Genomic DNA, 25,885 nt, shown 5'->3' on the forward strand with positions numbered 1-25,885 from the left:
TTTTACCATTCATGTATACATTTATTAAGCCAAAGGAGTTTGATCACGTCATGGTATGTTACTATAGCACATGAGATCCCTTCTCTTCAACTTTGCTAGCAATGGTTATTTTAATTATTTATTTTTTTCCTTTTGAGCTTAAACAAATTAACTCTTTCAACATTTCCCCATGAAAGGCTCTTTTGTGGTCCTGTCCTTTCCTTTTTCCTTTCCTTCCTCCTTTCTTTTCCTTTCTCCTTCCTTTTTTTTCTTTCATTTTCTTTCTCCTTTCCTTTCCTGATTTTCTTACAGTACAAAACAAATGTTTCACAGACATGTAAACATAACCATCATGGAAATTACACTGCACCTAAAGTTAACTTTACTGTGCTATGGACGTTTTGTTAGATTTATATCCTGTTAGATGTACTTCGGCTCAGTGACTCCTTCAATGGAAGTTATTAATGGCACCTGCACTGCAGTAGTGCCTGGAGGCCCTGGCGAGGGTTAAGGGCCTTCTGTGTGTGGTGCTGTATAAATATTTCAGTGTAACTCACACTGAGGTCCCTGATAAGAATGGCATTCACTGATCTGATTCACTATAACCCTCTTTGCTTCCCTGTGGTCAGTGGTGACCCTCACAGATTACAGGAGTTGAAGGGAAACTCTAGGAGTTGGCATTCAACTACTACTGAAGAGAGGAGAAATGTTACTAGGGGTCAATCCAGATGCCTGCAGCCCTGTGAGTAAAGCTTCTCACACTCATGGGAATGCTCATACGATTAAGAAACTCCTGTGGGAAAAGTCTGCTGACTTGAGTCCTTGGATGACTGAACTCCAAGAAAGCATGTGAAAAAAGCAGACTGGTTCCTTTTCTCTAGTAATTCTCAGTATAATTCCCAGAGAAGAAGGGACAGGGTCGGCTGCTTGGTTTCAGCATTTCGAATGTCTTGAGTTCTGATCCCCAAATTAAAGAAGTCTCTGCTTTGCCTTGGGTTACTGTAATCAGGCCTGGAAAAGTCTGTTGGACACACTTAGTCATCAGGAGGCGGTGGCTTGCCACTACAGCATGGAGGGCCTCTGTTATACGGTGCGAAGGCTGCGTCCTAGGCAGGAATTCTGAAAATTGTGTGCGGTCAACAGCAGAAATTATTTTGAAACCACTTCAGAGCAATTGCAATTTAAATAACGATTTTAACTTGACATTTGAGGTGAAAAAAAAAAGGATTACATGAAATAAATAGCAAAGAAACAACGTCCCTGCACAAACATAATATATTCCTGCCTATGAAGCACCCTTTGCAAGTTATTGCCCTTTAGGTTATGTCAGATGTTTAGATGAACCCTTTAGAGCTAAAATACAGTACTCTGAAATGAGGTTAGAAAAATTTAAAAAAAGGGAACTGTGTACAATGCTCTCTTCAAAACAAACTTCCCACTGGGGTAGCCTAGGAGTGCGAGGCCTCAATAGACATAGAGCCGATCTGAGATGGCCGCAGGCATGTGCGTCATGATCTGCATGCGCAGCCACCAGTAGTAATCCATGGGGTGGTAGCGGGTGTAGGGGGTCGTGGAGGTGAGCGCGTGGGCAACGCTCTCGATGACCGGCGAGGTGTCTGTCGAGCCGCTGTTGCAGTACGTCTCCATCTTGCTGACCTGCTCGTCGAAGTACTTCCTGCCGTAGTCTTTGCGCACTATCTCAGGGAGCTCGTCCCACATTTTGTCGGCTATGGCTTTGATCCGCTCGGGGCTGTAGAGGTTGGTGGCAGCTATGAAGTTGCCCGGCTCCACGATGCTGACCATCACCCCCTGGGGCTGCATTTCGTACCGCAGGCAGTCGGAGAAGGCTTCCACGCCAAACTTGGTGATGCAGTACGGCGAGCGGGCAGGACTGCCCATCCGACCCATCATGCTACTGATGTTCACTACACGACCTAGGCGGGGGCCAGGTAGAGCACAGCTGAGTTGAGATGCGCAGAGCAGATACCTGACACAAACCTCCCACCAGATCCCTGAACATGCATCCACCCCTCCCCGCATGTCCCTAAGAGCTGCCTGGCAGACCCGCTGGTGGCTCTATCTGAGCATTCCCACCCTATGCACCAGCCTTCAGGCAGGAGAAGCCCACTGCGGGGTGCTCCCTGGCTCCTTGCACCCCAGGGCACAGGCACACAGCGACACATGAAGTGTGGTGCTATGGGGAACACGGAAGAGTGGATTGCTCAGGAGCAATCAGGACTGAGCCCAGCCAAGAGGAAGCAGCATCAAAGGAAACCTCTGGCACCAAGACTGAGCTTGTTTATTTGCAAGGCTAAGGCACGATATCCAGGAGCCCAGCGGTAGCTTATAGTGTCTGCCTCCCAAAGGGGCATAGCTTGCTCCTGTACCACAAACAGAAAAAGCAGTCTAAGCCCACTGCATCCTTCTCCATGTGACAGCTGGATTATGGCTTTGGGCACAGAGCTGGGTCTTTCCTCCTCTTCCATTATGGCAGGGGAGAGCGCTGGTAGGAGACTGGATGCTGCAGTCTAACCAGAGTCTGCCTTTCTCTGCACTTTCTATCAGTGCTCTGTGATGAGTTATATGAGAAAGAGCAACCTCGACCACAGAAGCAGACACCTTCTCATGGCAGAGAAATGCTCCCTGGGCCACATATAGTAAAAAATATCCTCATTTAGTCAGGTAGTTGGCCCCACTACAAGAACTATTTTGCATTTTTATGCTGAGGCTCATGTGAGCTCCAGAGCCATTGTGCCTGTGCTGTAGGTCACATTCTGTCTGTAAAGGTAGGAAGGTGGCCAGTGGTGCAGGGAGAAGTGTAGTAAACCTTCTGGTCTCTGTCACAGTAAGACACGGGACAGGGCAAAGGACCCACTCCACCGAGTGAAAGTCAGGAGGAGATCACTCACCCTTTGACCTCCGGATGAGCGGCAGGAAGGCCTTGGTGGTTCGCACAGTGCCCCACAGGTTCACTTCAGCCACCTCCATGTAGGTGTCCATGCTGGTGAACTCGACTTCCCCAAACGTGGAGATCCCAGCGTTGTTAACCAGCCCCCAGAGCCCTACAAGGTAAAATCAAGCAGAAAGTTTTCCCTCTATGAAACCAATGAGATCAGCTTGGAAAAGGCCTGGTTAATAGGTAACTGAACCAGAAAGCTCTTCATTAAGACCTGTAATGATGACAACCAGATAGAAGAGAACCCAGAGCAAACCTTAGTCTCCTGAACAAATATAACCACAATCAAAATCTGTTTGTAGTGCCCAACACTGCAACCACAAAGTACTGTGAGTATATCTTCCAGTGAAATTCTGAAACAGCAAACAGGATTTCAGCTTGTCTAAGCTGTTCTGCTTGATATTCTCTTTTTATCCATCATGATTTTTAAAAGCAGCAAAGGACACTCTCTAAGTGCAAATAATAAGAATAAAAAAGACTTTGTAAGAAACAAAAGTAATTCTTTTGGTATAAAATCTCTTGTGTCACCATAAGATTTAGAATGTCTGCAATACTGGTAAGGAGGATATGGAAATGGCTGAGCCTGCCATGGCCTCTCCCTTTTATTCTGCTCTAAGCAAGATATGAACAGAAGCTATCAACTCATTTGCCAATGAAAACAAGGTTTAGAAAGGAATTTGGAATAAAATGAACTCACTTCATATATTTTCTAATTGCACAGGAAACACTGAGAAAGGTCTGGGTTGGCATCTCTCTGCTTTTTATAAATTCTTACTGTTAGCTGTTGACTGACTGTGTCTAAATCTACGTTCTCAGAAGCAGCCCAGAGAAAGCAACGTCCTCTTGGCCAATGCTTGAGAATACAGGGCTGGAAAATTTTATAAAGAAGAAATGTATACATAAAAATAAATATTAAAAAAAAAAAAAAGTAAAAAATAAATTTTTGCAAAATCCAAAATAAAAAATTACTGGTTGTTCTGTTTGTGAACAACCTTCAGGTGCTGAAGTGGGACACTCCTTAAGGAGAAAAATGTAGGTCACCAAAGGGTGGAAAGGTTTTAGGAATGCATGAGCAACTGGAATTTTCATAGTACCAGAACAGAGTTTGCTCTCCTCACATCAGAATGAGGCAGGCATGCTAAGAAAGACAGGTACAGCTACCCCTGGAACTATGAAATGTATAATATATAGTAATATTTGTGATAGTATTAATAATAGTCAGCTTCATAAGAAATCCTTTTGATAACATCTCTATTTCCTTTGTTTTTATAAAGTATAGGGGAGACACTTTGGTTGCTAATCCACAATCTTTGGGCACTGGCCAGGTTTTAAGACATAAAGGGGGTCGCAATAAATGTCAGTTCACAGCAGTAAAGCACTCATCCCAGGGCCTTGAAGTACCACCTCAATTTCTGCTTATGTCCCTATGGGAGCTAGTGAATAAAAAAGCCAAGTCCTTTTGTTGTTGTTGTTTGCTTGTTTGCAGATGCTCTCTTAAGGTGCAAGTGGGAAGCTGCCTTCTGATATGGCACATTTAAACAGGCCGTTTGTTCTGCACTGCTGCTCCTCAAAGCTTTTTGCCCTTCAATGTATTACTGCTCAGCTTCTGAAGTGTGCCCTGAAAATGCTCTCGGTGCCCAGCTGAGGGAGCTCTTGTCACCTATCTTCGTGTGACCTGACAGACCTCTGGATGCACCAACCTTTCTCTGGGTCCTCCAGGCTGCTATTCACGTGCTCCACTGCTCGGTCCACTTCTTTGCTGTCACAGACATTGAGCTGGACAGTTCTCATTCGGTCACTCTTCATGTTGTCCAGATCCTTGGAGCCACCATCTCCCTTGTCCTAGAGGGGAAGAAAGAGCTGGTTTCAATCTGGCCAAAGAACTTGTGTAGCAGATCAGAAATGTATCAACCACCAAATCAAGCAAGAGAGTGCAGAGGGCAATCAGAATGATCAGGACAGTCCTGCAGTACAAAAGGGCACAGACAGGGCTGTTCCTGCAGAAGAACACCATTCCTTGAGCAGCTCCCTCTGACCATCAGCCCTGCCATCGAGTTGGCTGCTACAAACTGCTGTGGCAATCAAGAAAGCAGGAGGAGCTGAATCTGCCCAGCAAGGTTACTCCTGCCCCGTACCAGCTCTGAGATCAAGCTATGATCCACTACCACAGGTGCTGTGGTCACTTTGGCCTGTGCACAGGGCACAACAAACGGTGTGGTGGTGGTAACGGTATAAAACACTTACACACCATATTAGTATGAATTTGTAGCTATCCCTGAATTGCTTTCAGACTGCCCACTTGCCCCCTCAGAGAGCCCACACCAGGCAGCACACTTTAGGTACCACACTGCCCATACAAGAGTGGCCTTACACACTGCTCCGTCTCTGGGCCACCTTATCTTCCAAAACACCTTCTCCTGGATCCTCTTGTTCCTGGCCTTATCTGCTGGGCTCACACACAGGACCCCGAAGCTCACTGACTGGGGTACCTGGCGTCTCCTTTATCTTCTCCACCCTTCCTTATTCCAAAGCAGATTGTTAATACTGGTTAGTGCTGGTCCTTAAGAGAAGGCATTTACTGCATTCTCCTCACACAGAAGCATCTCACATACAAAATGGAGCCATTAGAAGTCCCATGCATAGCTTTACGGTGTTTGGTTTTATGGTGAATAAAAACAGCTTCATGCTAAGTTTGTTGCTCACTCAAACCCACTTTGGTGCTGAGTCAGCACGTATGGCAAAGCACTGGAAAGCACACAAACGGCCCAAAAAGGGGAATAAGGAAAAAAGGGAATAAGTTGCCAAAAGGGAATCAGCAAATGTAAGCATACAAGTCCCTTGGAATCAGCAGATAGAGCTAAAAGGAGAACAGCAAAGCCAACGTGCTTCTTCCTCCAGTGCCAGGTCTGTGAGGTGCTATGAAATCACCTGCCAGAGGAGAAAACTCCAGGAGCCAATATGTGGGCGCAAGGTGGAGAAAAGCATGTGGTTCGACATGTCAGAAGGTTTGGCAAAAGATGTGCAGCAGTGGACTTCTGAGTATCCGATTCTCTTTGCATGACCAAGTCTATGGGCCACAGAAGTGCACCAGTGTCAGAGGCCTCATAAGCTTTGCTGGGAACTTCACAGCATCCTCTTCCTCCTCCCTCACAGAGCTGGCTCTGCAAGCTCTCCCTGAGCTGGGATCCTGACCCAAGAGTTAGACCCCAGCCATTCACCCAGGCCCACAGGGTCATCCCCTCGGCTCTTCACAAAGGGCAGAAGGGGGGTGCTCCAGCCAGGTACCCTGTGACTGTGTCATGTCCTCCTGGCACAGGGCACAGCACATCCCTCAGCCCCTGGGCCCCACACAGCAGTGGAAGGGTCTCCTCATGCGTCCACAGGCCCCATGGCAGGAGGATCCAGCTCTCATACATTTAAAAAGCACACCACTGCCTCGTCTTCCTCTTTCCACGGTCACTCTCATGGCCCTCAGCTTGGATCTCTATCACCGCATCCCTGAAGTGGCACGTCACACCCTGTGGCTCTCAGCACTCTTTTGGGCCCTCCAGGAACTTGCCTGCATGCTGGGCTGCTCAGATAACCTCTGCCTGCTCATTCCCCTGCAAGCTCCGAGAGGCCTGAGCACACACAGCAAAGCAAACAGGGATTGCACGACACTCCTGACAGCCGTGACCAACACCACATATGTCCACTGGTAACAGATACTGCTGGAAAAATACCTTCTTCATCTCGTGTCAGCTGGCTCCTCCAGCTGTTAACCAAAGAGGAGAAATAAGACAGCTGCAGCGTGATTGTTCATGGGATCCAGTCTACTACTGTCTTTTGGCAACGAAGCATCAACGCTCACTGATACATTTGTTGGTGAAAATGTTAGGAACCAACAGTGTGAAATAGCACTTAGCACAGATGCATCCTCAGGGTCCCCTTAGTCATGACTCCAAACACCTCCCAGGTCTCCTTCAGCAAAAAACAGCTGGGTGCTCAGGATCTGGCCACTCTAGGAAACCCTTCCTCATGAAGGTCAGCACTGTACACACTTTTTATCTGCAAGGAGAGTGCACACCCAGGGGACACGATGGCTCCCCAAATTGGAGTATGTTTCTGATGTGCAGCTGTGCTCTGAGAAGCAGTCACATGAAAATAACACTCAAGTTTCATACTCATTTCCTCTCAGTGAGGGCTAGGACAAATATATCCACTTTACAAGCAAAATGTGATGCTTCTTACTTCCACCTCTAGTTCCATGTAGAACCTAACACACACTAGGCATTCTCTGTCCCCAAGATCAGCACCAACAATGACACTGATCAGAATTCTCTGTTTTGTCTGATGAAACTTATGGCATAAATAAAAGTCAGCTCAGTCTCTTGGAGTTTAGTTCTACAGGGCTAAGAACTTTTTTTTTTTTTTTTTCCATAAAGTATATGACCTGAAGACACAGAGTAGGCCAAACAATTGACTAGGGAGCTTTAGCATTTTTACAGTGTTTTTCTGATGACAGTTGGTGCCACCAGTCTTGCCATGGTCACAAAGATTTTGGAACATGGAACATGAATCCAATTGAAAAAACACAACATTTAATTATACAGTGATAAAGCAAAGATTTCTGCTGATTATTGGAGAGGAAGCAAATGTTGATCAAAGCTTAAAGAAGTTCTGTCATGTGCTTTGTGTCAGCTTATGCTGAAATTTTCAGAGGCCAAGGTTTTCCACTAACATGCATTCAGTAGCACATGTATTGAAGACACCAAAATGGAAGGGAGGTTTCAGCAACAGTTAAACGCATGCTCACTGAAAATCAGGTCTTTCTGGCAGCTCAGACTGAGGAAGTGAAATACAGAAGTAACCCTGTAGCTCTGAAATTTTGGACTACTGTCAACATATAGGCAGGCAATTATTCTGAACAGTGGTTTTTAAGTCTCAGTGTTATTATCTCTTCTAATGTTGACTTTTAGTTACAAAAGCAGAGTAAAAATAGCTGCAAAAAAAGCAGCCTTCTACCCTCCCTCTTCTCAATAACTTTGGAAAAGCAGCAGTTCATAGAAAGTATCTTGTTCTGCTGTGAAGCCTGTAGAGGGAGCCCATGTTAAAAAATACAGCCTTGACCCGAGGCTGAGACACCGCAAGGGGACAGAGCTATCTGAACACAAATTTCTCATTTGAAAAAAATGTGGCTGAAAGAAACTAATAATTTAAGCAAAACTTTGTAATAATGAGAAGACTAACATCAGAAAAAGTATTGATAACATTTAAAAAAAGAAAACAACACCTGACTAAGTCTCTTTAAATAATACAACTATTCAGGACACATTTGCAGTGGTAAGTGAGCAAAAAGATTTGGATCAAAGTAACTGACCCACCCCAGGATATCCTGAGGAGTAGGTTTGCTTCCATCAGGAAATGGCCATGCTGCTGAAAATGTGCCAGTGTTTCATAAGGAAAGGCTAAAGCTGTTATTCACCATGATGAGGCATCTCTGACTGCTCTTAGAGAGTATATCAACAACTGCACCACTTGGCTATTTGTGGCCTGAATCTGCTCTCAGTTGCACTAGTGGGACTTTACCACCTTCACAGCGAGTTCAGTGTGCACCTCCAACGCACACTAGAGCACGGTTGTATTCACCTATATAGAAATAAATCCTTATACCATATGCTATAAAATCACTGGTGGTTTGATGGATGTAATAATTAATCAAAATAAACTCTAAATAATGATGTATAAACTGAGTGCACTTCCAAAGATCCAGACTCAGCCTGGTACTAAAAGTACTTATGGATAAGCCTATAAACTCAGGTGTGGGGTTCTAGTTGACTGGGATTGGAACAGACTACAGTGTTACAATTCAAATAAGAACCTTTCTGCAGTGCTGGTTATGGTCTAGACTAGATAATACTCTATGAAATTCAAGCACCTGTGCCTTTCCTTTTGGGCTGCCAACAACCCTCCCTCTCCTTGGCAAGATGCTCTGCAGAGCAGAGATGAAAGACTGGATTTGTTGTGTCTGTTCACGTGCCACAGATGAAGAACAAAGTTTTTGGTTTTCCTACCTTTTGCAGGCAGCCAGCGTAAACAATGAAGCCTTTGGCATGCAGGTGCTTGGCCAAGGCAAATCCAAACCCTGAGTCGCAACCTGTTATAAGCACAGCTCTACTGCCGATCTGCAAAACAAAACAAAACAATGCGCTGGAATTGAGTACTCAAAATCAGTGACTTGCAGTACGCAGAACAAAACCATGTCCTTGGCCAGGAGCAGTCTGTTCCAGGGACATTTTCTATGCTCATTGCCAGCTACTGCCACCCAGAGCCTCCTGAAGACAAGAAACAGGTTCTAGCACCTCCGGCAAACAACTTTGAAGGCAGAGACCAAGCAAACTATCACTCTCTGGCATTTCACATCCATCATGAAATCTGAAAATATACCAGAGAGTTCTCAATAAATTATTTTTCTTCAATAGCAACTGCTCCTATTGTTCTGTGCCTTGCAGCCTGTAAGGTGTGGGGAAGATAGGTAGACTAAAAAAAGGCGGTATGTTAACCTTACTGACTGCTCATTTATCTTTCTCCCTCTAGTGTACAAAACCTCTGGTGCTGCATTTTAAAAGCTAAGTAGAATCAAGGGAATTGAAATTAAGACCAGTTGGTGATTTTCTTTTCTTGTCTTTTTTTTTTTTTGTCTTCTGATCTTCCTAACTTATAATTTGAATAGAAGTACATCTCTTTCCTTCTCCAAACCCCTTGCCATAGCCCAAACAGAGGCCACAGTTAAGCAGCGTGTTGAGAACCACGCAGTGCATCAAACATCCTAGCAGCAACAGGTGCGCATGCAGCAAGGTGCTGCTGTGGGTGGGATGAGGTAGTAACTGCTTGCAATTCATTCCAACTCATCTCTGTTAAAACTAGAAATGTGGCTTTCAACAGGATACACAGGGACTGATCAGTCCCACCTAGCAATGACGTGAGGGCTGCACCTGAATTCCTTTTAACTCTGTCCAAGGCTTACAGAGCAAGATGTGCATGCTCTAGCCCTGCTATAGTGCTGAGTTCTGTGCCACATGACAGACAACAGGGCAAAACAACCCCTTTCCATTTGCTTGGCACTATTTCTGTCAAGCTACCGCCTTCAAGGAAAAGGCTATTAAAGAAGGGGATCACTCTCCAGAATAAGATGAGGACACACCAACTTATTTACATGACTTTATACAACCATACACTGGAAAGAGATTTGTTAAGAACCTGTCATAGAAATACCCTCCACTCTAAGGTGGAAGATTTCATCTGCTGAGTGAGTTCCAAAAATAGAAAAAAAAACACTGGTGCGATTGTTTATTTCCATCCTTAGTAGCATGCACCGTGTTGCGTCAATGGAAGCGCTGTGCTAGGAAAGAATGTGGAGTATGCTGAAGAGGTCCAGCTCAGAGTCTTTCGGGCGAATAGGAAAGAAGAATTTGGTCACCAGACTTCAGGGAGTTTAAAGCTCCAGCTCAGTAGAACTGGTTCCCAATCTGGAAACCACAATCACACTCACCTGATCAACCTCACTTGCATAAGAGCGGCTACCAGATGAGGACAAGAGAGGGAAGCAAAATCTTTTCACAGGCCTGTTAAAAAAATACAGAACAATCAGGCACAGGATATCTTGTCCATACCCTGGTGCTGCAGCATTACACATGAGAGAGAATGTGGTGTTACCTTTGTACATGGTGCAGACTGTCACTTGAGAGGACAGAATCTGGACATTTCTTCCTCTGCAATGTCTATCCATGCATTAGATACTCTTAGACAGATCTTATATCTCCTCTTTGCAACTGCTTAAAGAGATACTCGTTTTTTGAGCAGTATCTGCCATGCAGATCTGAAGTTCCTCTGCACAGTATGTCTGACTCTGAAGTAAACAAAGTGTGTTCACAAATACAGACCACAGCAAAGCAACAGTGCCTTCCAGGTGAGTATCTGTTTTATAAAAGCTATGCAACCAGTAGCATCACATCGTCTTAGGTCTTACTGTCATTAATCAAAACCAGGCCTAGACAACACATCAGATTGACCCTGTCCTCCATCCTTGCCAGACACCTCTCTGGACTATCTCTGCTTTTTCGTATTTCGATCTGGGCCCTGACATGGCCCCCTGCCTTCTGGCTCTCCCCTAGACATGCTGTATTTCAGCTACTCTCTGGTTCCTCTAACATCTATCCTTCAGTAGAGATTATCTTCCAGGCCACTCTTCTAAGTGAATTTGCTTAATCACCCACAGTTATCTCCTGCTCAGACATCACAGGCACTCCTAGGGTGACCTGTGCAACACTGAACAGCAATCTGCAGACACTCTGGCCTCTGAGCTGTATTTTCTGCTAACAGGGCTAAAGACTGGGTCTAACAGCACAACAGCTTTGAAGCAGGTGGGAAGGGAGCTGACCTACATGCAGGTAATGGTATCCACTCACCTTCCTGCTCTTCGCAGTTCCGCTCTTTTTCTAACTTTCAGTGTCAGAAGCTCAATCAACTCTTGAAACAGCAATGGCCAATTTCATTGCTGCAAAGGTCAGACCCCAGACCCAAACTGCCTGTTAACATTACTGACTGGAATCCTGGCTTAGAACGTTTGTCTCAATACTAAGCTTCTCTGTGTTTTTCAAAGTGCCCAGATACGTTCATAATGTTTCTTTTAATTGTATTAAGTTAATTATTATTTTTCAGTGTCACATCTGGTCCTGTTATTTCACCTCATCACAGTGAACAATTGATTTGCTGCACTCTATTCACAGTAACCTGTAGTGAATAACTGCTTCGTGTTCTTTCTACCTTGACTTGAAGGCAAGGGCATTAAAATCGATGCCAGCTGCTGATCAGCAGGAATGTCATCAGAGGAAACAGTTAAGAAGCACAGACGATGCTAGCCCTCAAGTACACTAATGTACCATGAGCCATTTTTGTCATTCTGCATGACTGAATTCTAGAGATCACAACTGAGGCTTTTAAAATGCACAGATGGTCCACAAATTAAATCTGTCCTTGTAACCACACATTTGTTTTTGTCCAGTTACACTAATAAAAGCATTTCTCAGCTTGAAGAGTCAAGTACACAAATGTTACCTTAGTGCATTAAGATACTGCTATCATGGTCAACACCATCTTTCAGACAAACAGTTGCATTTCCATTTCAGATTTAGCAGTGTATGGGTAGTTCAAAAACCACAAAACTTTGTACCAAGCCCCGACTACAAGAAGCACAAAGTGAAAAAAAAAGTCTTTTCTGAACTTAATAAAACATTAATTTGAATATTTAAGGTCACAGCAGATAGATTCCTGCTGGTGCAGCTTGAGTCTGTTGTGGTGTAGATAGCAGATAAAAGGGTCAACCTGTTTGCATAGGAAATCTTTAATTGCTTTGCTATCTTTGCTCTTTACAGCTCTGTCACAGGAGCCATCCATGGCAGTGATGGTGCCACACACCACTATCAATAGCAGTGGAACAACAACAGAAGTGGCAATTCTGGCTTAGTCCATTAAACTGCTTGTTTACAATTAGCAATACACACACTATTGTTTGGGAACCTTGCTTTAAAGCAAGCCCTGTGAGAATAATCAATTTGCTCTGAATTTGAACTATATATATATATATATATATATTATATTTTTTTTTTTTTTCAGACCAAGGAGTTAGAATTAGGTAGGCAATTTTTTGCCAATTCATGTTCAGAAAAAAAAAAAAAAGAAAGAAAAAAAAAGAAAAAAAAAAAACACCTTCAGTTTCATTACCCAACCCAAGTTCCTTTCCATGTCTTCTTCACCAAGTTACTTACCTGAAGCCATTCCCTGGGTCCTTGAAATTCAGTTTTTTCACAGAGATGTTCAGGAGAGGCCGGGACAGCTTGGTTGCCAACATGTTTTCAATTAAGACACTCTACCAACAAGGCTATCCTTCCTTAGACCTGCAAGACAAGATAGCACCTCAGCTTTAGTTGCTCAATTATTTTGTAAGTCGTGCTGACTCCAAGTATTTCAAAGAGAAAATCAAGTCCAAAGAACTCATCTTTCCCCCTGGCAGTCCCTCACACCGAGATAAACGGCTCAACCTTCAGCCACCTCGAGCTGCCTTTAAAGAAGGAAAAAGATTACACGTAAACTGACGAGCAGGAAGTCATTTCAAGAAAACGTCCATTTCTCTTTGTTTAATGCATTCTAAACTATATTATCAGAAATAACTAAAAATTGAGTTGTTTACTCATGCAATATATTATTTCAAGTGATAAATATAAAATAATTTTCAACTAAAACAGAAGTTCAAGCCACGGGTGACGTTACGTTACGTGTTCCCAAAGCAATCCCTGGGCTTTATAGCTCATACAGCCACGTGCTTAAAAATAAATTTCTTTGTAATTAATTAGCTGGACGATGCACACGGAATGAGTAAGTTATTAGGGGAAGAAAACAGCTCAAGAGCTGGAGTGAAGCACAGAAGGTCGATTTCAATCGTACCCCCTTTGGATAAACTGGATCCAATGCACACTACGCAAACACAGACACACAAAAAAACGTCTCCCCAGCCTAAAGCACAGCCTCCTCCATTACAGATGAGAAATGCTGCCTAGTTTTGGGGTCTTTTTTATATCTCTGCTGAATTCTGTGCTGCTGCCGCAGCTTCGGGGCCTGCAGCGTGAAAGGCCTAAGCGAAAAAAAAAAAAAAAAAAAAAAAAACCACGTCAAATTCCCGATAAAAGAGCTGTTGTTGGACAGCAGGCTAGGAAAAGAAAGCTCTAGAAACCTCGATGAGGGCAGCTTTGCGGCGCGGCGCTGCGAGGTGCCGGGGGTCCGGCCGGCCCCTAACCCCTGCTGCTGCCCGGCCCGGAGCTCGGCCAGCTGCGGAGGGGCCCCGGGGGGCTGCGCTCTCCCTGCCGGCCCCGAGCAGGCTGCAGGTGGAGGCAGCCCGGGGGGGCGAGGGGAGATGCCGACCCCTGGGGATGTCGGCGGGGGGGAGTCCCGGGGAGCCGCGCCGCGCCTTACCTGGAGCCGGCGGGGGGCTGCGGGGCGCTGCCGCCGTTTGAATGAGGCTGTGGCGGTGCCGGTGCCCCGGGGGCGGGCCGGGGGAAGGGCCGGGCACGGCGGCGGCGATAGGCTGCGGCCGCCACGGGCTGCGGCCATGCGGGGCTCCGCCGGGCTGCTGGCGCTGGGCGCTGCCGCCGGGCTGCTGGCGGGCGGCGGCTGGGCCGCCTCCTTCACCGCCTCCTCCTCCTGCCGCCGCTCCGGGCGGTGCGGGCTCGCCGCGCCCTGCCCGTGAGTATGGGGAGGGCGGCTGGCACCCAGAGGGGTCGGCGCTGCGCCCTCGCCTCACGGAGAGCCGGGCGTGGGGAGCTCTGCCCGGCTCTGTAGGGGGTCCCCAGGGGGAGAGGATGGAGAGAGGGGGGCTTGGAGCGGAGGCAGAGGGGCCAAGGCTGGAGGCTGAGGCAGCCCCCGCGGCACAAAATGGCGGCGGGGCCGCCACGGCTGCAGGGGGAGCGGCCCCGCGCCACAGCGGCCTGCCCGCGAGGGGGCTCGAGCCTGAGGGGATGAAGGGAGGATAAAGGGCTAAAATGGGGTCGGTGAGGGGTGAAACCCCCAGGTTTGTTATGGCGCCTGGGGGTTTGAGTGAGGCGGCGCTGTCGGTGTTGCTGCAGTGCTGACCTCTGCGCTACTGTAACACGGTTTCACGCCACGACGTTCATAAAGCAACCAACGCGCGGGTTTTGGTCCAGCGTTCTAAATTTGGGAGTGGAAGGGAGAAAAAAGCCCCGTGAATAGAACAATTGCATAACTAGTTTCCTTTTATATGTTACAAAAATAAATAAAAAATGTCTGGGGTGCTTTCACTGGTTTGGAGTGAACTTGGCTCTTGCTTATGCCCCAAATAGCTTCTGCAGGCACCAGAGAGAATCTGCAAGCAGACGTATTTTGTTCTAGGAGCTCCAGCTCAGTCCTGCGCACTGTGAAGTGGGCAGAAAACACTTCTGACCTGTTCGCAGCCTCCTGCTCCACTGCTCTGCTGTGCTCTGCTCCTCTGGCACCTCCATCCTATCTGCATTTCTGTCATGAGAAACAAGGAGAGGAGAGTATCTGAGTGAGGGTAGCACTATGGCCTTCTCCAGAGGTTCAAGGAGCAGTTGTGTGTCTCCTTGTCATGAAGGTGATGGATGGCACGCTACTTGGCCGTAAGCCTTTGGCTTGGAAGGCCTTTCAGCTGTGACAGCTTGTGCCGAACTTCTTGCACTTAAAATTTCCTGTATGACTTTTCCCTCTGGACGTTCATCATGCTGGAACAGAGGTGGTGGTGTGCTTCTGCATTGTAACCAGGCGATACCTGCTGTCCAGAATTGCAGGAAATCAATAATACAGAGATTCCTTTAGCGAAGGAATCATGTGTCTGGGGAATGCTCTGCAGCCAAAGATTTTTGTAGGTTGGGAAAATAACTTTTCCTTAGGGAATATTTTCAGTTTGTTTTCCTCAAATTGAAAGCCTCAGATTCACAACTCTGGAAATAAGGAACAAGCCAAGTTTACTGTGTAACTGTTTGTTCTTATCTTCAAGTTAGCCTACCTGAAATTAAAAATAAATAAATAAATAAAAATCTTAAGGGAGGTCATCAAAGGGAACAGGATTCAGAAAATAATGTGGCACAGAGTGGAAAATGATCAAGTCTGGGCAAGTGTGGTGGGTTCCCAAATCCTCGGGAAGACAAAGTGCCTTCCTTAGCCCGTATTGCCATAAATGTGTGTAATTTGGATATGTCACCTGCTTGAGTAAAATAGGTTTTACTGATTAACAAAGCAAAAGTATGGCCAATAGGAAAAGCTGGTGGAGTGTATGTATCTGAGCTGGCTGCAGGCTGAAACCAGTCTGCCTCACTGGAGTTATTTGGACTGTGGGGAACGTGTTTTACTGGTAAAGTGCCACAGATCACGGGCAGTGATACAGACATTACCCTAACCCTAACCTTAATGTTACTCTAACAAGGTGCCACAGCAGCACCTCCAACACAAAGTTTTATTCCACACTCTTAGGTGGTCTCCCGTGCCCCAACAACATTGTACAGTTTTCTTTGTAGTGTTCCCTGAGAACGCTGTAGGACCTGTTGAGTGAGGCACCTGAAATTCCTTAAAATACTGGTTAACATCACTGTGTTGTGAGTAACTCACAGTTGTGTGAGGCAGGAGCCAGTTCTCTGCCTGCACGATAGTCACCCCTTTCTGTCTCACCACGGTGTCAAGCTGCGAGCTGCAGATTGACCCTTATCAAACTCCAGGAGCGAGGCCTATTAGGCCTTATCTCGGGCACTTTCAAAGGGTGAGGATGGTCAGGCTTTTCCGTGTTCAGAGGGTTGGTTTTTTTTTTTTTGTGATAGGATCTCTTTGGGCGCATGCCTTGGCAATGGATTCGATCCCTGTTCTCATCCCTGGAAGCTCTCTGTCCACCAGGCATGTCACAGACAAGGGCAGCTACAGATAGATCTGTTAGATCCCTTGGGTTTTCTGTGCATGCTTATTAATGCTGCTGGGACCTTGGTCTGTTTTATACCATGTTATAGTAGTCACGTGTTTTATTACCAGCAATTAGAATAATAACAAGTAATCACCGGAACTTTCAGTACTGTAAGTTGTTGCTCACTTTTCTTCTTACAGACAACTGAGGAGATGTGTTTTTTTTCCATGCCCTTATTTTTGTATACGTTTTGGTATTTGGTTTGTTGTGTTTGTTGTTGTTGTTTTTTATACCAGAGAAAACAAATCAACTGCTGAGAGCTAAAATTAGATGCAGACACAACCACAACCCAGCCGTTTGTCAATAGGTCTTCCTTTATTACGTGTACGTGAGTGAGCTCTGTCCCGCTCAGACCTGCTGCTGAGAGCTGACTACAGCTGAGGGTTGTGCATCTTATCCATTTGCCTCTTCTGGCCTATGGAAAAAGGATCACATCTCTTTATCTCCTGCTCAGTTCCTCTGCTTCCTGGGAGTCCCTCTCCTTCAAGATTCAGAGGCAAAGGGTGTAGGGAGGTAAGGCAGAGGAAAAAGTCCAATCTTCTCCAAGTGTCAGGTTGCTGAATTAATGTGGGAAGTGACCTTGGCAGATCTGCGATCTGGTTTGTTATTGATCCTCGCATATCTTGGAGCTGTGTCACTGTAAATTAAGTGAAGGGTGACCACTATAGTTAATTCTCACTTACCTTTTGTCCTTTAGCTGTAGCTACCTTTAGAGCTTCGGTAGAACTAGCTTGTATCTGGGTGCTTTTGGCGTGAGTGTAGGAATTGGTATTTATGTGAGATGCTGTGGCTGTTTGTATGATAAATGAGGGAGAGACTTTTGATCTGTTCATTTCATTATGAGCTTCCTTTGAAACAGTAACTTCAGTGTGAGATACTGGACGGGACAGGGTGTAGCTCATTTGCCTGTTGCTGTCTGCCTGCTTGGGCTCATTCTGAGTATGTGCAGTAACTGATCGCTATCGCCCGCAATTATTCCTTACTGCCGTTTCACTACCAGACGTCAGCAGAACGAGAGATCAGAGCGCTGCTAATTACCCCGTTTCTGTCTGAAACAGGGGCTGGGCAAGACGGTACAGTTTGTACATAAGTAGTGTAAAATACAAATGCTCATGTTCTAGATGTTGTTAGGACGGTAATGGAGAATATTAGCTGCAGATATCGCCACAGAGATGGAAGTGAGCTCACTTCCTTATTGCATTCTCTAGATATTTATTGCTGTATCACGTTACTGCCTTACAGATAGGGTTTCAGTTCGGAGCAGTCTGGAGCACTGCAGCTGGGTGGCTGCAAGTTGGGCTAAATGTTACGAGGTCCTTGCTTCACAGCTATGGTGAGGAAAGAGGGAGAACGATGGCTTTCAAGCAAAGAAATAGGGTGAATGTGCGATGTTTTGGTACAGAATCCTATTCAGGATTTTGGATTCTGTTTTCAGAACTATCACAGGCCTGCTATGTCAAAGCAGATGTAGTATCAGATCTTCTCTCCCAATTCATCTGCCAGTCAAAAGATAATATAATGTAGGAAGGAAAGGAAAGAACTGTGGGATTTGATAAATGGTTCCTGTTAAGAGTGCAGTGTTTCAGAAGGAAATATTGCTGCATGTAAAGCGTGGCATGGAGAGTGCTGCACTGAGCAGGTAGGGTACAGGCAGCAGTCACTGCAGCTAAAAGAGCTGCTCTGCACTTAGCAGGTGACACACTGTCATGCTGATGTTTTCTATGCTGCTCTTTCCTATAAGCCTGTGAGCTGATAGGCATGTTTTTAAATGTTTCTCTACTGTTTTGGCCACTAATACTTGAAAGAATGAGCTGCTGTTTTAGGTAGGGTGTCAAGGCAACACACATAGTTACAGACTGGCAATTGAATACATTTAGGATTTCACAGCTGGGAGCTGATTATGTTTCTACACAGTTACCTTCTCTAAGCTGGTTGACCCAGCCAAAACTCCACTGAAATTGTTGGGTTTAGATTGCCATCAAACAGGTCTGTGGCCATTGGAGCTTGTGTCTGTGCTCACCACCACGCACAGGGAAAGGGAGCTGAGCTACACAGAGCTATGACCTGGCTTCAGTTTAGGATATTGCTGCGTGTAGAGTGATGCTTGGTCAGAATTATGCACCAGATCTGAGCTCTGTCTGGACTGAGGGAGATTATCCCAGCTCTTTTGGACGCCTTCTGAGGTGTTTTACAGGGGGTGCCTTTTACAAGGGATTTTTATTGCTAACTTGGATCGAACAGCCATAGCTTGGATGGTTCAAGTCAAGTGAGCTCAGTCGCACGCAGGGCCCAGATAGCAGCCACATCACCTCCTAGTTGCTGAGGGTTCCTTCTAAGCACAGCCTGGTCCTGGCTGTGGAGCTGCGAGCTGCTCCTTTGTGGTGTATCTCAGTGCTGCTGGTACCTACCCCACTGCAGTGTCTGACGGTGTTGTGTTATTGTCTTTCTGCATACAGGTTGAAGGGAAGGCGGTGCTCATAACAGGCTGTGACAAAGGTTTTGGACATGCCTTGGCTAAACAGCTCCATGCAAAGGGATTTACTGTTTTCGCTGGATGTTTGCTAGCGGTGAGTAGTAACATTGATCAAAATTCTTCTGTGACTGGAGAAAAATGCTTCTCAAGGAACAGCCTCTTCATCTGCGGCTTCCATTCGCCCTAGTCCAAGACCCGTGGGAGGTACGGTGGGCAAGGATCTTTGTATCTTCCTTTGTTTCATCGGCGTGTTGCATCTTGTCATCCCTGTAATTCTGAGCTCTTCAGGGCAGAGACTGTCAGCTGCGTGTCTGTACAGCAGCTTGCGCAGTAGGGTGCAAGGTTCCAGTTCATTTCTGGAAGCCTCTCAGCAATAATGCAACACATACAATAAATCTGATGGTCCAAGATTGCTATGGCACCAAGGCTTGTTGTCTTTCCATGTGTCTCCATTGCTGTCTTTTGTTCTGTTGCTTTCCTCTGGGGACACTCTCAAACCCATCTCCAAGCCACCTGCCTTGCTGTTCTTCAGCACCAAGAGTGTTTTCTTTCCAGTATTGCCAATTGCTGGCTGTCTTAATGGATGTCTTAATGGATTTACATCTTAATTCCAGTGTCTCGTTTCTGAGATATTTTTTCTTCTCCTTTGGTGCAAGTGCTACTTTTGCTATTCTGCAGGGATTGAGCACCCGATTTGGTAAATGTTCTTTAAAAATTCTTTGCTCTTAAGCTTGTGCTTTGATATGATAATTCTATTGCAACTCTGGGCTACCAATTGTCTGCTCATGGAGATAAATGCTGTTTTCTACTCTGACTTTCCTGCTTCTAAAGCACCTAACACATCAGCACAAACACAGAAGACCTGGGAAGGAAAAGTGACTTAGTTTCCTTTCCTTTCGTCTTGGCTTAAGGAAGGAGGTAAGTTCAAGTAAATTCAGTTGGCAGTGTAATAATCATGGCTTTTAGTGCTAACAAATGACATGGAAGAGTATCTTGTATCTTTTTGCTTTACTTTGTATTACTTTTCAATGGAACAGAAGCTATTTGAAGATGGCTATTCTAGCCCAGGTGCTCAGAGTGATTACCAGAGATGCTTGAAGATTGTGGAGGGCGAGAACAACAAAAAAGAAGGTGGTCCTCCTTGCTGGTGTAATCTCAGCGGAGGTTACGTTCTTCCCCCACACCAGAAGGGAAAGTTATTATCAGCTGACATATTGTGTAACTTGAGAGCAAGCAAGTCCTGTTGGAAAGTTGCCATTGTTTGGAAATTTCCATACGGAGGCTCTGTAAATCCTTCAGTAATAGCGTCATAGGCTCCACTGGGGTATCTGTCTCTGTGGTGATAGCAAGTCAGGCGTTCGCTTTGCACAGCAGCAGGTGTAAGGAACAGAAAGGAGAGGGGACAGAGTGGTTCTGAGAAGGCTATTTCAGAAAGCAGCACACTAGTGCACAAAAGAGAGGGTCAGACTCTATCTGAAGCCACAAAGAAACTAAGTGCATCCAATGTAAACCTTGTTTGTTCGTTTTATTACCAAAAAAATAAATTTACTCCTTGATCATAGATTATTACCTATTCGCAGACTGGCCTGGCAGTTCTTGGCATCCTCTCTGATCTGGCCTGGCAGCTTCTTACTCAGACAATTTTTTTTTGTGATCCCTGCTTAAATTCTGTGTGGAAGTGGAAAATGCATCAGCAATCCTAACTGCTTTGCAGGTACTTTCAGGATGTTGTCTACACACTCAATCTTGAAGGAGTAGAGTGGCAGAATGTGATTTTTCTTGTTCTGTATTTAATAAATCTATGGAATACCAGGATTCAGTGCCCCAGAATTTCACTCATGAGTAGTTTGTTGTTTTTGTTTTCCTGTCTGGATTGTTAGTGTTTTATCTCCTTTTAGGTGCATTTGAAGGACATGGTCTGGTAGCAACATAATTACCTGGATAGCTGTTGCTGAAGTGGCACAGCTGAATATTTTCTGCAGTTCTTGGGGCAGGCAGCATCCTTATGGAACAGCCTTGTGGTTTAGATGGTTGATGGGAAAGAAAGTCCTAGGAGTTTCAACTTTGATGAGCAGCTTACTGAAAACTTAATGGCAGAATGCGCTTGAGATGAAAGGCTATAAATCTAGAACTGACTGCTCCAAGGGAAAAAAAAAAAAAGCATATAGTCATTGTAGGAAGGGGTGATGGGTCAGTGTGCATGTAACTGCCCGTGGCAAATGCAAGGAAACTTCCCCTGTCCTGAAAGAAGACTGAGCTGCTGTAGGTTCACTGCGGGGTCAGAGCAGGTATGGGGGCAGTTGTCAAAGAGCAGATGCCAGGCTATTAGTTCACACATAGTTATTCCATCATCACTTACTTGGTGCTTTTATGCTGAGAATGAAAGGATCCCTGATGTACTGCTAGTGGCAGAAAGCTCTTAGATTAAATACAGGAAGGTACCTTGTCGAGTGCTTAAGGAGTTGTAATGATCAGGAAGCCAAAAATAAAGTTACACGATGAACAGTACTGAAATTGGTAGTGAATACTGAAAGCAGGCTGAAATATTGCTGGAGAGGGTCAAGTGCACAAGGGATTTTGTTTAGCAAGGATAAGTAAGTCTACAGGGAAAGATCTCGTTAATATATTAGAATTAAGGTGGAAAAATGTAAAGAGACCAGTTACAGAATAATCTGAAAATAAGATCTACTGAAATAGTCTATTGCTTATTTTCTTTGATCTTACTGCAAGAAGAAAAGATAATTTGTTTTCAGATGCCTCCTGACAGCAATTTTCATGAGGAGGTGGGGATGTTTGTTCTGCAGGATGGAAAAGGGGAAGGATGGGGAATGTTTACGTAAATGCATGGGTTTGGGTTCACCAGGCCTGATTACACAGAGTGGAGTAGTTCAGTTGGAAAGGACCTGCAAAGACCATCTAGTCCAACTGCCTGACTCCTTCAGGGCTAACCAAAAGTTAGAGCATGCTACTGAGGGCATTATCCAAATGCCTCTTGATTGCTGACAGGCATGGGGCATCAGCCACATTTGTAGGAAGCCTGTTCCAGTGTTTGACTACCCTCACGGTAAAGCAGTTTTTCCTAAGGTACTGAATGTACTAAAGAACATTGAGAGGATGAGCCAAAGTGGTTTCTGTCTCGTGGGTGATATTTTCAGGAACATTTGGAGGCCAGGGTACTTCCAGAGGACTGGAAAAGGACAGATACTGTACTTGTCTCCCAAAGGGAGACAGAGCTCTGGAATAACTGACCAGGCAGCTCACCTTCAGTGCACGGGATGAAGTTGCAGCACACTGAACTGTCAGTTTTATAAATGCCTAGCTCACAGTGTGATTTGCACTGTCTAAGTTTACTGGGAACAGGCTGTGCCATGTCAGCCTAATCTCGTTCTGGCTAAGCAGCAGAGTGGTTAAAGGGGAAGGAATAAATGCATCTCGAATATGGGTTTTGACACAGTCCCTCATAGTCTTGTGAGCAGATTGATGCCCTAAGCATGTGACTGCTCTTCAGCCCCAGTGAAATTTTCTCAGGAGTGCCACGGAATGGAGAGTTCACTTAGGAAAATAATGTGCGTGGTGCCAAGCAGGGAGGATTACAGGCTCCTGGGGGAGTAGGGTGCAAAATGATGCCAAAGGATCAGAACCAGCCTGAAAACAAATAGCTGAAATCCAGCAATGGCAAATACAAGGCATTCCGATGAGGAAATGCAGAAAGGGAACGTGTGGGTAGGCAGCAGCAAGGCAACGAGGGAACCAGTGGTGATAGGAGAACGTTACCCACCGAGTCAGCCGGAGACACGGCAGGGCAGGGCACAGCTCGATCGGGGGGCAGTCGCATCAAAGTCACATCGAAGCAGCTCAGGGAGGGTTTTCAGCACTGTGTTTATGGCTTCTTGCTTCCGACTGAAATCCCACTGCAGGCGCCCAGGTCCTTGCCAGGATCTAATCCTTCATCCCACAAGGTTCCCTGGAAGGAAGCCATGGCTCAGCCCGTGGCAGCAGGGCTCTGTGCCTGCAGAGCTGCCTGTCCTGCACCGGGATGCTGCGGGTCAGAGCAGGGCACGAGGGCTGTGGTGCTGCTGTTCTCCGAGTGCAGGAGCAGCCCCTGCTAGGCGCAGGGTCAGGTAGGCAGCAGGAGGTGTCGAGGGCTGTGGGGGCGGGAGGAAATGGCCAAGTCCCCCTGGGGGCCTCTCCTGAGGGTGCTTGGGCAGCAGGCTGGGCTGGAGCTTGACAGCTTTTAGCGCTAATGAAGCTGGGAGAAAAAAGAAAAAAGTGACAGCAAGGGGGTGGTGGGGAGAAGTTTTGCAGGAGCAATGGGGCCAGCGCTGCCAGGATCTCTCCTGGGATCCCCCTGGGCTGTAGTGGCCCTCCTTGGTGTAGGCTTTGTTGCCTTGGGACCTGCTGGTGGGAGCAGTAAGTGCCTGCAGCACAGCTCAGGTCTGCAAACACACAGCGCCCAAGGAGGACATGCTGCTGCAGTCACCATCTCAGGGGCTTTTATTAGGGTGGCCTTCAATGCCATCGGAAGGGGGAGGAACCAGCCAGTATGTGAGGAAGAACAAATGCCAGACTCAAATCCACCATGTAAAAAACAAAGAGGAAGCACCACGTGGGTGTCTGAGCAGTGCAGTGTGCTTCCTGTCCCTGAAGTTCACGGAACATAAATGGTGTTCACTTCTTTCCACAAAATAAATGCCTGCTTTATTTGTTAACAGGCTTTCTGGATGTTGCTTAATATAGAGTTAACTGATTTGTTTTACAGTTAAATAACAGCTGGGATGGTGTCCACTATGAAAAGTGGTTCCAGTAGATACTTCATGGTGAAGTCAGTCTTCCCAGATCAGCGCGTTTTGCCAACAAGTTGTAGCTGGGAAGGTAACATCGCAGGTGGGGTTGTGTTGGTGATAGGGCAAAACTGCCTTCAATGTGAATAATACAATTTATGCTGGATTTTAAAGTTACTGGACTGCCAGTTTTTCTTCACAAAAAAGAGTGGAAGTATTTCTTCTTTGTTTTGAAGATTATGAAAAATAAAAATATGCATGGAAAGGTCTTTTCAGTGCTCTGTGACGACGGATATATTTAAGTTTTTGTTCCCATATAGATAGAGTAAACCTCTCTCTTTACAAGCAGAATTAGCTCCACTTTATTCACCGTTAGGTAGCCAAAAGTCACTTTGTATTACTCACAGCTGAGATCCAAGAGCATCTTCCGCGAACTGAGTGAGGCATCACACAACCCTCACCCACTTGAAAGGGAATATGCTATTCTGATGACTGTTACTACTTGTACCGTCACTTCCAGAGTTTCTTTTCATGGCTAGGTATGAGCTGTCACTGTTTGTTGTGCATTAGAAAGCTTCAGATCCTTATTCTCTTTTTGTGATACCTGGAAATAGGTCAATTGTGCAATGATACGCAGCCATGGGGGCAGAAGCTGATATCTGCTATTATAGCTCTGGAATAATTATATGTCGGTGCTAGCAGAGCTGCCCTGTTTTGCTCAAGGCCAAGATGGAATTTCAGCTCTTTTCCTTCATTGCATGTCATTGCTCACTGCACTGAAGGTAGAGGCAAGGTGTTGTATACTGTATTCATTAAATAGGCAGCCTGAGATAAGCGTAGGAAAACGAAGTGATAACACAGTTCTTGCATCCGCCTTTCTGTGGAGGCAGCTGAGCAGGTGACTGGGGGAGTGTTGCTCACCTTGTTTGCCCTTGTGCTGGGGGAGTTGGTATCGAGTACGCAGGGAAGAGTGGCAGCCAGGCATGGTGACTCACCAATTCAGAACTTCTGCCTCCCTAACAAGGCAGAGCCTGTAAATCAGCGAGGAGGTTGAATTAAATCTCAAGCCTGCTGGGGGAACCGCATGGCTAACCTCTGCTCTGCTCAGTGTTATTTGTTGTATACCATCTGAGAATGGCTGTAAGGCATACGCATCAATCCTGTCTGCAAGTGACCAAGTAAAATTGGGAATTTGAACCCTGTTTAGGTTTGGCTAAACAAAAAAATGATAGTAACGGTGTCCCTAATGATAACAGCAGTGAGGTGTTAAGAAACTAAGGGCTCAAAACTATCTTCCTTATTCCATCCTAAATTCATGTGGTTTTTATATGCATTACCTTTCTTAAACGTTTCCACATCTGTCTTTGAAATGGAAGTCCTGACAGAGAAGGTGAGAAGGACCTGGTAGAAAAGAGGAAAGGCAAGAAAATGATAGGAAGGAAATTATAGCCATCACATTCTTATCTGTAGTTTAGAGAAGAGTCTTGCTTCTTTGGCCAGAGCTTCCTCCTTTCATGCCTCATGTCCATAATCTTGCCCTGTGTGGCTGATCTCCACTGCACTGCATCCTTGTGCATCCTGCTCTGCTGTATTGTAACAGCAGAATATTGTTGTTACTTAGGTTCAGCTGTAAATACTTTCTGCTGTAGCCTGTAGCATCAACAGTTGCTGTTAGGCATGCCAAAGGTGTCCCTGCTGTCTTGTTTTCAAAGTAATATGACAATATCTCATTAGAAGCCAGCCAATATTATGGAATTAGATGACTAAGGTGCCTAACTAATTAGCCTTTTGCTTTTAAGCCTGGAAAATCTGGTTCTGATTTGTGTATAAATGTTTGCTGCGTTACCTGCGGAGCACAGAGACTGAAGCAGCAGTCACCCACGATAATTCGAGGCTGGCACGGTATTTGACAGTGTTATGGATGTGAAACCCTTTGTGTGAGGAGCAAACAGAAAGAGCTCTGTGGCCCTTCAGAGCAGCGGGTCGCTGATGGAATAGGAACAGCCCACGGGTTGCACACTGGTTCATGTGGCTCGTGTGCCTGTTTGTGCACCAGGCCTCCCTGCTTACCTGCTCTGTGCAGTGTCAATAGCTCGTATTTTCTGTCTGTGTCAGTATGCCTGTCTGCAGGCTGCATCACTGCTACTTGTCCCTCTTAGCAGCACGTCTTTCCCCTCTGT

At 45.8% G+C, this 25,885-nt stretch overlaps 2 protein-coding genes and 1 long non-coding RNA gene across 6 annotated transcripts in view; 2 read left to right on the forward strand and 1 right to left on the reverse strand.

The window, feature by feature from the left end:
- Positions 1-14,081, reverse strand: BDH1 (3-hydroxybutyrate dehydrogenase 1). Of its 4 annotated transcripts, none has more exons than XM_084529120.1 (7): positions 13,943-14,081; positions 12,742-12,870; positions 10,467-10,539; positions 8,989-9,099; positions 4,636-4,777; positions 2,889-3,041; positions 1-1,913 (listed from the first exon to the last, which is right to left on the reverse strand). In XM_084529120.1, exons 2-7 carry the CDS (start codon positions 12,822-12,824, stop codon positions 1,444-1,446), a joined length of 1,032 nt encoding a protein of 343 aa, XP_084385246.1. In that variant the 5' UTR covers positions 12,825-12,870; positions 13,943-14,081; the 3' UTR covers positions 1-1,443. The 4 variants fall into 4 exon arrangements, with proteins under 4 accessions (XP_084385246.1, XP_084385248.1, XP_084385249.1 ...); XM_084529122.1 differs by lacking the exon at positions 13,943-14,081 and adding an exon at positions 13,704-13,788; XM_084529123.1 differs by lacking the exon at positions 13,943-14,081 and adding an exon at positions 13,418-13,681 and having other exon boundaries at positions 12,742-13,034.
- Positions 14,079-25,885, forward strand: part of LOC311441252 (D-beta-hydroxybutyrate dehydrogenase, mitochondrial-like) — a gene marked incomplete at its 5' end in the record, with an annotated part of 19,798 nt that continues 7,991 nt past the window's right edge. Inside the window, 3 exon segments of the mRNA XM_084529124.1 lie at positions 14,079-14,141; positions 14,144-14,212; positions 18,908-19,018. Of these exon segments, the coding sequence (XP_084385250.1) occupies positions 14,079-14,141; positions 14,144-14,212; positions 18,908-19,018 (243 nt within the window).
- On the forward strand, positions 19,610-20,468 carry LOC311441256. Its single transcript, XR_014695860.1, has 3 exons — positions 19,610-19,621; positions 19,756-19,842; positions 19,962-20,468. It is a non-coding gene; the product is annotated as an uncharacterized lncRNA (long non-coding RNA).

Source organism: Aythya ferina, assembly GCF_964211825.1.
Source record: "Aythya ferina genome assembly, chromosome: 9".
In the NCBI taxonomy this organism is placed as follows: Eukaryota; Metazoa; Chordata; class Aves; order Anseriformes; family Anatidae; genus Aythya; species Aythya ferina.

Excerpts from the sequence above, each read along its gene's own strand:
- BDH1 (XM_084529120.1), bottom strand. The coding sequence starts at position 12,824 with ATGTTGGCAACCAAGCTGTCCCGGCCTCTCCTGAACATCTCTGTGAAA. Across the intron at positions 10,540-12,741 it reads GACCCAGGGAATGGCTTCAG|GCCTGTGAAAAGATTTTGCT; the intron begins GTAAGTAACTTG and ends TTTTTTTAACAG. Across the intron at positions 1,914-2,888 it reads GCTCATCCGGAGGTCAAAGG|GTCGTGTAGTGAACATCAGT; the intron begins GTGAGTGATCTC and ends GCCCCCGCCTAG.